This window comes from Eurytemora carolleeae, unplaced genomic scaffold, assembly GCF_000591075.1.
Source record: "Eurytemora carolleeae unplaced genomic scaffold, Eaff_2.0 scaffold1756, whole genome shotgun sequence".
NCBI lineage: Eukaryota > Metazoa > Arthropoda > Copepoda > Calanoida > Temoridae > Eurytemora > Eurytemora carolleeae.
The window spans coordinates 13,009-25,541 of NW_019398171.1; the positions used below are offsets into that span (position 1 = coordinate 13,009).

General features: G+C 30.2%; 1 protein-coding gene across 2 annotated transcripts in view; it reads right to left on the reverse strand.

The window, feature by feature from the left end:
* The window catches only part of LOC111716931 (protein AAR2 homolog), a 14,201-nt gene extending 5,165 nt beyond the window's left edge, over positions 1 to 9,036 (reverse strand). For both annotated transcript variants that reach the window (XM_023492441.1, XM_023492442.1), the window contains exons 1-6: positions 8,934 to 9,036; positions 7,276 to 7,333; positions 6,814 to 6,877; positions 6,622 to 6,680; positions 6,388 to 6,498; positions 5,490 to 5,571 (exon numbers count right to left, since the gene is read on the reverse strand). In XM_023492441.1, coding sequence (XP_023348209.1) covers positions 5,490 to 5,571; positions 6,388 to 6,498; positions 6,622 to 6,680; positions 6,814 to 6,877; positions 7,276 to 7,333; positions 8,934 to 9,018 — 459 coding nt within the window. In that variant the 5' untranslated portion in view covers positions 9,019 to 9,036. The remainder of the gene's footprint in view (positions 1 to 5,489; positions 5,572 to 6,387; positions 6,499 to 6,621; positions 6,681 to 6,813; positions 6,878 to 7,275; positions 7,334 to 8,933) is intronic.
* Positions 9,037 to 12,533: the final 3,497 nt, after the last annotated feature.

Here is a 12,533-nt window from a genome sequence, read left to right on the forward strand (position 1 = left end):
TTAATGTTAATGGTTGACATATATATGCATAAATGTTTTGGTTATTATCTTCTATATTTGGCTCTAAAGTTGTGAATAAATTTTTTAGGTCATTTCTGAATTGTCAAAATGTTTTTTAAGAATTATTGCGCCGAGTTTGAAGAAAAAAAATACTTTTTCGAATTTATTTCACCTTTTCTTACTAAATTAGTGTCAAATATTGTAGAAACCATGTTAGTGATTTCCAAAATGATATCACAGTTAAAAAACCTTAAAGCCATTTAGGAAAATTATTCTAAAATTTTATATTTGTTCTAACTTTACTCTGATGCTTCCTAAATTTTGTCCAGGGGGTCACCCCACCCTTGACACCCAGTCATTAAAGGGTTAATTTTATAAATCATATATTTAGTGTTGCTATCTCTGATGTTGAAGTGTACAATTTGAACTCCAAGCTCTGGAGGAAAATTAAAAACATGAAAACTGTTCGAAACTTCCCTGGGCTCCACGTGTTCATGGGTCAACTTACTGTGGTTGGCGGAGATTCCTCCTCAATAGAAGTTTACAATGGTTCCACCTGGGAAATCACTGAACAGTCTCTTGATCAAAGTTTTGATAAAGGGGTTTCAGTTCCAGTGAAATGCCCTGCATAAAAACGTCTGATAAAACCATGTTCAAAATATTATGATATTAATAATTCTACTACTAATTTAACTATTTGAAAATCAGGATTAAAAATAAAAAAAAATAATTAGAAAAATAATTAGCAAAAAACAAATTACAGAAAAGAGAGATAAGTTATCAATTGAAGGTTCCAATCAAGTTTACTTAGTGACATCTAGAGAAACAACCTTGGTTTCAATAAATCTTAGAAACATTACAAAGTGAAACAAAACATAAATACAAAATTGAAAGGCATAAATAAAAAATATATGTTTTTTTCAACTGAACAAATTCAGAGATCATTCAACCTGGTTACAAAAGATTATATTGACAATATATTCTTCAGAATAATTAGTCACATATTATTGATACGTAAATTTTACGCAATTTTACCAAATATTACGAATCATTATAATTTACATTTAAAATACGTGATTTGGTAAATAGGGGTTTTTAAAGGGGTTTCAAATAACAGATTTATAGATTAATAAAGAATACAGATAAAACACTAGATGTCTTCTTTTCAAGATTTAATCTGAAATAATAATAGTTTAATCTCTGTTCATCCGGACAGTTATCAGGGTGCCCTCGGTCGATTTCTGGAAGGGTAGATTCTTTGCAACCATGAGAAACAGCTTTAATTCCGCATCTTAATCCGATTCTTCATTGACTTAAGTTTTTGTTAAAAAGTTTTGGTTTCTGTTTTGAAATTAAGCATGATTTATCCCCATGTTTTACTATATAGAATATATATACACATCCTTGTTAAGCGGCCCCTTCTAAGTATGTATGTGAAAGAATATGCCTGAATAGGCTTCAGTAAGGCTTTAACATTTAAAATAAAAGTTCTTTTCTTAATAGATGACAACTGTGTAAATATTTATAAACTCATTATAAAAATCGTTTTTTGCAATGTTTAATAATAATATCCTTACAATTATATAACTATTTCATTTAAACTGTACTATGGTGATAAACTGCTACAAAATCTATCAAATATATAAATAAAGAATCTTAGAAGAAACCTTTAAAATGTAGAGTAGTTTACAACCTGTCATTCAAAGGATTCAAGAAGAGTCTCACTATGAAACCAAAGAAAATAAATTTATGATTTTTATCCAGATTCTTGTGATTCAAAATTAGGAAAATACAAAATGTTTTTATTTATATTGTTATAGGAAACATATTCCGAAATATGTTTCCATTTCTTCTGGTTGCAATTTTCTGTTATTAAATGTTTCCACTTCTTTAAACCCAGTTTTCTGTACTTAACTGTTTCCATTTCTTTAAACCTGGTTATCTGTTATTAGCTGTTTCCACTTCTTTAAACCCAGTTTTCTGTTATTAACTATTTCCACTTCTTTAAACCCAGTTTTTTTGTTATTAACTATTTCCACTTTTTTAAACCCAGTTTTTTGTTATTAGCTGTTTCCACTTCTTGAAACCCAGTTTTCTGTTATTAACTATTTCCACTTCTTTAAACCCAGTTTTCTGTTATTAACTGTTTCCACTTCTTTAAACCCAGTTTTTTGTTATTAACTGTTTCCACTTCTTTAAACCCAGTTTTCTGTTATTAACTATTTCCTCCATGAGTTAAGATCAATACCTGTATTCCATGAGTTAAGATCAATACCTGTATTCCATGAGTTAAGATCAATACCTGTATTCCAGGAGTTAAGATCAAAAACTATATCCTAGAAGCTAGGTTCAATACCTGTATTCCATAAGTTAACATCAATACCTGTATTCAAAGAGTTAAGATCAAAAACTTTATTCTAGAAGCTAGGTTCAATACCTGTATCCATGAGTTAAGATCAATATATCCTGTATCCAGGAGTTAAGATCAATACCTGCATTCCAGGAGTTAAGATCAAAAACTATATTCTAGAAGCTAGGTTCAATACCTGTATTCCATGAGTTAAAATCAATATATCCTGTATCCAGGAGTTAAGATCAATACCTGCATTCCAATTATTTTGTGTTATCTACATTGTAATGAGTTTTAATAAAGTTTATTTTGTGTTATCTACATTGTAATGAGTTTAAATTAAGTTTATTTTGTGTTAACTACATTGTTATGAGTTTAAATAAAGTTTATTTTGTGTTATCTACATTGTAATGAGTTTAAATTAAGTTTATTTTGTGTTATCTACATTGTAATGAGTTTAAATAAAGTTTATTTTGTGTTATCTACATTGTAATGAGTTTAAATAAAGTTTATTTTGTGTTATCTACATTGTTATGAGTTTAAATTAAGTTTATTTTGTGTTATCTACATTGTAATGAGTTTAAATGAAGTTACAAACCTAAAAGTTTCCAGTGTTCAAAGCTATCATAATTTTGTCCAACCAGGAAGCAAAGGAATGAGAATTGTAGTTCTGAAAGTATTTCATCCGTCCTGTAAAATAACCAGCATTATTTTATTACTATAACATTTTAATTGTAAAATATAAATTTAAAAACTTAAAATTCTGATTAAAAACTTTGATGAAATCAAAGCGAGTAAAAAGGTAAATATTTCTCAGTGCCCCTCAAAGGTTAAACTTATAACTTTTTACAGTAAATGTTTTCTTGGACAAATATGATAAATTCTATTCCAGAGCTATTTCTCTCAAGCAAACTAGCTCACTCTACAAACCCTCTCTTTTACAGTAAGTGTTTTCTTGGACAAATATGATAAATTCTATTCCAGAGATATTTCTCTCAAGTAAACTAGCTCACTCTACAAACCCTCTCTTTTAATTGCTTAATGGTCAATGATCCATATTCAAAACAATACTAGTTCTTCATAAATGCGACCAATGTATGAAAAAAACTCACCAACTTCTGTGACTTATGTTTTTGTTTGACACATTTAGTATTTTGACAAAGAATGAAAGGGAACAAAAAATATTAAAATGTTAGTTTTATACAATATTTAAGTTAGAAACCTTTGAACATTCTTCATGAAGATTTCCAGTTGATATGTTGAGTCTAAACTATGTTTACTGATTTCCTGAGCTGATGACCCATCTAAACATTTAATTGAACATTTAAAACAAGATTTCCAGTTGATATGTTGAGTCTAAACTATGTTTACTGATTTCCTGAGCTGATGACCTATCTAAACATTTAATAAACAATTAAAACAAGATTTCCAGTTGATATGTTGAGTCTAAACTGTGTTTACTGATTTCCTGAGCTGATGACCCATCTAAACATTTAATTAAACAATTAAAACAAGATTTCCAGTTGATATGTTGAGTCTAAACTGTGTTTACTGATTTCTTGAGCTGATGACCCATCTAACATTTAATCAAACATTTAAAACAAGATTTCCAATTGATATGTTGAGTCTAAACTGTGTTTACTGATTTCTTGAGCTGAGGACCCATCTAAACATTTAGTTAAACAATTAAAACAAGATTTCCAATTTATATGTTGAGTCTAAACTATGTTTACTGATTACTTGAGCTGATGACCCATCTAAACATTTAATTAAACAATTAAAACAAGATTTCTAGTTGATATGTGGAGTCTAAACCGTCCTTACTGTTTTTCTGAGCTGATGACCCATCTCAATATTCAATAAAACAATTAAAACAAGATTTCCAGTTGATATGTTGAGTCTAAACTGTGTTTACTGATTTCTTGAGCTGATGACCCATCTAAATATTTAATTAAACAATTAAAACAAGATTTCCAGTTGATATGTTGAGTCTAAACTATGTTTACTGACTTCCTGAGCTGATGACCCATCTAAACATTTAATTAAACAATTAAAACAAGATTTCCAGTTGATATGTTGAGTCTAAACTATGTTTACTGACTTCTTGAGCTAATGACCCATCTAACATTTAATCAAACATTTAAAACAAGATTTCCAGTTACCATGTTGAATCTAAACTATGTTTACTGATTTCCTGAGCTGATGACCCATCTAAACATTTAATTAAACAATTAAAACAAGATTTCCAGTTGATATGTGGAGTCTAAACTATGTTTACTGATTTCTTGAGCTGATGACCCATCTAAATATTTAATTAAACAATTAAAACAAGATTTCCAATTGATATGTTGAATCTAAACTATGTTTACTGATTTCTTGAGCTGATGACCCATCTAAACATTTAATTAAACAATTAAAACAAGATTTCCAGTTGATATGTTGAATCTAAACTATGTTTACTGATTTCTTGAGCTGATGACCCATCTAAACATTTAATCAAACATTTAAAACAAGATTTCCAATTGATATGTTGAGTCTAAACCATCCTTACTGATTTCCTGGGCTGATGACCTATCTAAACATTTAATTAAACATTTAAAACAAGATTTCCAGTTCATATGATGAGTCTAAACCGTCCTTACTGATTTCCTGAGCTGATGACCCATCTAAACATTTTATAAATCAATTAAAACTAAATTTCCGCGGCTCAAATTCATTAAATTCGGCCTCCGGATATTTTTCCACCAATGAATATCCCAATTCTACCTGGATATTTCTGTCTGGATATCTGTGTGAAGTTGATCTGTGTTCCAGGTCTAGGAATCAAGGTTGGCAGATCACCTGTGCTCTGGTTCAACAAACCAATTTTTAATTAAATCAATTGCAATGATTATCAAAATGTACTTTGGACAAGAAATACACAACACATATATTGGAATACGAAAAAGGAAACCTTAAATGTATTTAAAAATATTTTGAACAACTAAATGTTGTAAAAGAAGGTTAAGGAAAGATTTATTAATAATAAAATATTTATTTGTTTACAATAGTTTACATTTGATGAATAAATCTAGTAAATAATAAGTGGACGACTGAAATATATGAAAAGTCCTAAATATTTAATGGATAGATCTGGTTCCTTGATGTCTGAATCTGGTAACATCTCTGAAGCGGAGGAAATGTTTTTACGTTCTGGAACCATTCTTTCCATATCTGTCTTGCTAAACGATTAATCATTAATAAACATCCGTTCAATATCCGTCTTGTTAAACAATAAATCAGAAATATACATCTGTTTCATATCCATCTTTTTAATCAATAAATCAGAAATATACATCTGTTCCATATCTGTCTTGCTAAACAATGAATTAGAAATATACATCAGTTCCATATCCGTCTTGCTAAACAATAAATTAGAAATATACATCAGTTCAATATCCGTCTTGCTGAATAAATAATCATTAATAAACATCCGTTCAATATCCGTCTTAATAAACAATAAATTAGAAATATACATCTGTTCCATATCTGTCTTGATAAACAATAAATCAGAAATATACATCTGTTCCATATCCTTCTTGTTAAACAATAAATCAGAAATATACATCTGTTCCATATCCATCTTGCTAAACAATAAATCATAAATATACATCTGTTCCATATCCATCTTGCTAATCAAATAATCAGAAATATACATCCGTTCCATAGCTGTCTTGATAAACAAATAATCATTAATACACATTCGTTCCATATCTGTCTTGCTGATCAATAAATTAGAAATATACATCCGTTCCATATCCTTCTTACTAAACAGTAGATCAAAATCATACATCATCCATTTAATATCCATCTTGCTAAACAGTAGATCAAAATCATACATTATCCATTTTAATATCCATCTTGCTAAACAATAATCAGAAATATACATCTTATATACATCTGTATTGCTAAACAATTTAAATCATTAAAACAGTTAANAAAATGCTGCGCTGCTTGGCCGGCAGTCCAATAATCCATAGATAAAACAGGATTAATACCTGATTCTTGATGTCAGCATGATCCACTTGCTCCAGGACTGGAAAGGGTAAGCTCCCAAATTTCTGTCCAGGTTCTTTAAATCCCCTCTCATTCTTTCACAGTCAGCAGAACTAGAAAATATTTAATTTTTATTTCATCCATGATTAGATATAGATGTATAGGGTACCTATGTGAATCAGACATAACACCCTATAAATGAAGGATCGCTTTAAATGAACAGTCCAGATAACTACCTGACTTCGTCTTTTAAAATCTCCTGTTTAGAATCCCATCTGAAGGCCAAGAGTTCACCCTGTAGTAGAAGATAATAGACAATAATAATAATAATACTAATAGAAAATAAATTTGGAATCACATCAGATGGAATTTCATTGAAGCCACTGGTATAAACTTTAAAAGGATTGATCTGGGCGCAATTCTATTACCTTGGAAAACCAATGAAAGAATCCAGTTCGAGGAGATAAATCTCCAGAAGAAGAATTTGCAGCACTAAAATAGATTCAGTCATTTGTGGATTAAGAAACTAAACAATGAAAAATCTTTAAATAAAAAAAATTCGACTCAACTTACAATTATTGAACCCTGCAAAGTATTTTATGATGTAATAACTATGCCATACTTAATGAGATGTCAAAAATTAGGTACAAATCCCAGTTAAACAGCGCTAACACGTCCGAGTCGAAGCAAATGCACTTCCTAGTCACAGCGCTTCCATGGCCTAGCCACAGCACTTACATGTCTTATCCACAGTGTTTACATGTCCAAACCACAGCGCATACATGTCCTAGCCACAGTGTTCACATGCCCTAGCCAAAGTGCTTAAACGCCCTAACTGCAGCACTTACAAATTGTAGCTGTAGTGCTAACACAGCCTAAATGCAGGTTACCTGTAGTATATGAAATGTAGGCCAGGAGGAATCATTTTCACACCCATAAACTTATCACCTAATAAAATCATATGAACTAAAAGGATTTTAAATATGCTGTTTTATAATTAATTCTCCTGCAGGTTTGAAGTGTTTATTGTTAGTATTATGAACAAAGAACAACATTTAAGGGTTTAAAGATATGCAAGCTACTTTTTAATTCTTAGATCTACAAAATTATATTCTCTATTCAAACTGTAAAGATAAGACAACATTATTAATTAATACCATTAATACCTGTATACCATGAGTTAAGATCAATACCTGTATTATATGAGTTAATATCAATACCTGTATTCCATGAGTTAATTATCAATATCTGTATTCCAAGAGTTAAGATCAATACCTGTATTCCCAAAGTTAAGATCAATACCTGTAAACCATGAGTTAAGATCAATACCTGTATTCCATGAGTTAATATCAATACCTGTATTCCAGGAGTTAATATCAATACCTGTATTCCAAGAGTTAAGATCGATACCTGTATTCCCGGAGTTAAGATCAATACCTGTATTCCTGGAGTTAAGATCAATACCTGTATTCCATAAGTTAAGATCAATAGCTGAATTCTATGAGTTCAGATAAATACCTGTATTTTAGGAGTTAAGATCAATACCTGTGTTCCATGAGTTAAGATCAATATATCCTTATTCCAGGAGTTAAGATCAATACCTGTATTCCAGGATTTAAGATCAATACCTGTATTCCAGGAGTTTAAATCAAACCTGTATTCCAGGAGTTTAGATCAATACCTGTATTCCAGGAGTTAATATCAACACCTGTATTCCAAGAGTTAAGATCAATACCTGTATTCCAGAAGTTAAGATCAATACCTGTATTCCATGAGTTAATATCAACACCTGTATTCCAAGAGTTAAGATCAATACCTGTATTCCATGAGTTTACATCAAACCTGTATTCCAGGAGTTAAGATCAATACCTGTGTTCCATGAGTTTAGATCAATACCTGTATTCCTGGAGTTAAGATCAATACCTGTATTCCATAAGTTAAGATCAATGGCTGAATTCTAGGAGTTAAGATCAATACCTGTGTTCCATGAGTTAAGATCAATATATCCTGTATTCCAGGAGTTAAGATCTATACCTGTATTCCAGGATTTAAGATCAATACCTGTATTCCAGGAGTTAAGATCAATACCTGTATTCCAGGAGTTAAGATCAATACCTGTATTCCATGAGTTAAGATCAATACCTGTATTCCAGGAGTTAAGATCTTGATACCTGTATTCAATGAGTTAATATCAGCACCTGTATTCCAAGAGTTAAGATCAACACCTGTATTCCAGGAGTTTAGATCAATACCTGTATTCCATGAGTTAATATCAACATCTGTATTCCAAGAGTTAAGATCAATACCTGTATTCCATGAGCTTAGATCAAACCTGTATTCCAGGAGTTAAGATCAATACCTGTATTCCATGAGTTTAGATCAATACCTGTATTCCATGAGTTAAGATCAATACCTGTGTTCCATGAGTTTAGATCAATACCTGTATTCCCCGAGTTAAGATCAATACCTGTATTCCATGTGTTAAGATCAATACCTGTATTCCATGAGTTAAGATCAATACCTGTATTCCATGAGTTAAGATCAATACCTGTATTCCATGAGTTAAGATCAATACCAAACTCTGTCCTAGTAGGAACATCAAGTAGAATTAACACTGCACCCTCCTCAAACATTTTCTTAGCCTAATATAAAAAATACATATTATCTCATATATCTTAAAAATAAATAACATATTATCTCATATATCTTAAAAATAAATAACATATTATCTCATATATCTTAAAAATAAATAACATATTATCTCATAGATCTTAAAAATATACACTGAGAGTGTATCAATTTAAATTTGTTGCGTTTTCCTACTTTTCTTCTAAAATAACAATAGCACCGAAATATGAATGGAGATCAAATATTTTTAGTAGACACATACTAGAAAAAAGATGGTTAGATTAGTTAACTTACTTATTTNCTCATAGATCTTAAAAATATACACTGAGAGTGTATCAATTTAAATTTGTTGCGTTTTCCTACTTTTCTTCTAAAATAACAATAGCACCGAAATATGAATGGAGATCAAATATTTTTAGTAGACACATACTAGAAAAAAGATGGTTAGATTAGTTAACTTACTTATTTTAAAAGCTTTACAGTTTTAGCTTTGCACCTTTCGATGGGTACATTGTACAAAATTCACAGAGCTCAAATAGAAACAAAAATAACGAGGTATTGTTCATTTAAAAAATATTAGATGGTAAAAATAATTTTCAAGATATTTTGACGAATTTTATTTTTATCGATGACAATTAAAAAATGAACAAAATAATGGATAAAAAGAAAATGTCACTGTTTTTAATCCAAAAAATAAAGCTCTTTGTTCAAATATTGTATATATATGTATATATTTGTTGTTGTTCAAAGAATTTTAACTACTGAGGATCGTCATGATAACGTGAAACATTATGTTTAGTATAATTCTTTTATAATAAAAAATGTGAAGTTAAAAACTGAAATATATATAAAATCATGATTTTAGCTAAAATTAATATATATATATTTTATTCCAACTAACCTGTCATTCAAAGGATTCAAGAAGAGTCTCACTATGAAACCAAAGAAAATAAATTTATGATTTTTATCCAGATTCTTGTGATTCAAAATTAGGAAAATACAAAATGTTTTTATTTATATTGTTATAGGAAACATATTCCGAAATATGTTTCCATTTCTTCTGGTTGCAATTTTCTGTTATTAAATATTTCCACTTCTTTAAACCCAGTTTTCTGTTCTTTGCTGTTTCCATTTCTTTAAACCCAGTTTTCTGTTATTAACTGTTTCCAATTCTTTAAACCCAGTTTTATGTTATTAACTGTTTCCACTTCTTTAAACCTTGTTTTCTGTTATTAAATATTTCCACTTCTTTAAACCCAGTTTTCTGTTCTTAACTGTGTCCATTTCTTTAAACCCAGTTTTCAGTTATTAACTGTTTCCAATTCTTTAAACCCAGTTTTATGTTCTTAACTGTTTCCATTTCTTTGAACCCAGTTTCCTGAATGTTTGCCTTATTTCTTTCCCTTCAAATGCTTTCTTATTTTCCTCTCTTTGCTCTTTGCTTATAGCCTCATGTTTGCTATAGCTGTCCAAACGGCTAGACCTAATTAGCTGAAATTTTTTGAGAGAACCCGTGGGTTTCCCGGGGATAACATAGGCTACATGTTTTGTTGAAATTTTAGATTCTACTGGGAACATGGGGCATTTTAGCTAAAATCATGATTTAATACCAAGCGCGAGTAAATGACGGAAGTAAGTTTGAGTAATATTATAAACCTGGACAACACCGGGTTCTCCGGATAGTTTAAAATAAAGAAAATGAAGAATCCCTGAAATGGGAGAAACATTGTCAGAATGTTCTGATGTATTCCTCATATTATCAGAAGTATTGATGGTTTCTGTCAAAATTCTTGTATCAGAATCTTGATCAGGAATATCAGAATCTTGATCAGGAATATCAGAATCTTGATCAGGAATATCAGAATCTTGATCAGGAATATTAGACTCTTGATCAGGAATATCAAAATCTTGGTTAGGAATATCAGAATCTTGATCAGGAATATCATTCTCTTGATTAGGAATATCAGACAAAGATAAATCCATATTCAGTTTACCAACATTCAACTAAACAATAAACATGATATTGATGTAAATTATTAAAAAATATATAAAAAAATTGGTAATTTTTCAGATTGGTGAGTTTTATCATAATACCTATCATATCCTTCATACGAACACAAGACAAAAGAAAGTATAAAAATTAACTGTTTAATTTTACTTAATAAGTGATTTTATAAGTTACTAGTAAAGCTATATGCTTTGCAATAACATCTAATGAACTTCAGTATTGCTTAGTGTCATCTTTCTATTCTACAGTTTTCAAGTTATCATTGTACTTTAAGTGGCAACATTATAAAGTAATATTCAACATCTCTGGAATAGGATGACAACCTTTAGACTCAAGTTATGACTTTAATAGTCCAATAAACATGAGACACATCAATTGTTTAGTTTAAACCGACCAATTTCACTTAATAAGTTACTTACTAGTACAGCCATGTGCTTTGTAACAACATCAAATGCACTTCGTTGTTGCTTTAATGTCGTCTTCCTATTCTACCTGGATTAACTGTCCCCTAGTCTTGGGTCTAGTCAGCCCTGGTTCCAGGACATCAATAAAAATTAGGGTTCTTCCACTTAACAATAAATAAAAAAATAAACTAATAACAAAATAACAGATATAATTGTTATACAAATGTTCTACTTGCCTGAAATCATCCACTCTGCCTTCCAACAGGAACCCATTAAACATACTTCGGAAATATGTATTTTCAATCCTAAATATTATTTATTTTTATATTAATGGAAATGATTTTATGGTTACTTCCTTTTTTATGCGAACACTCCCTTTAATAGTTATAATATATACAGTGTGTTTAAAGGGACTGTAAGCGTAATTTCAGGTGACCCTCCATGCAAAGATGGCAATGCCCCATTCACAACGCTATCCTTGAAATCTTAATCCGATTAAAAATGTTAAAGAACTTTTTTATATCTTTAAGTGTCTTCTTATAAACAAGAAATGCAAAATGTGCAAGTAACTTTCGCAAATGAAAAAAAAAATATTATGAATATCAACTATATACGAATGCGTCGACAAATTATCGATGATTAAATCTGAATGATTTGCTTGGAATTAAATAAATTTGTTACGATCCGAGGCGAATATTGCGACTTTCATTTTCTTGTTTTACTAAGTACACCCGTATGCAGTCAAAACATAAACAAACAAAATGTGAACATCGCAGACGAAACTCTTACAGATTACAGCTTTCTCAGTAGGTATCACTATACTAAATCAAAGAATTATTTAAAAAGACGATATCGAATTCGTCACTGAATTCCCATGTTTATTGGGACACCCTGTATATAATTCATACTTGATCAGACAAAGCTTTCAAGGGTATCGTTGTTGTAAATCGGGCATTGCCATCTTTGCATGGAGGGTCACTTAAAAAATACGCTTACAGTCCCTTTAATTACAACAATAGCAACGTAAGATCTGACAAGATAAAATTTACTAGAACACCAGATACTAAACCTTTAGTTCGAGATGGCGCTCAGCCACAATAACAGAAAT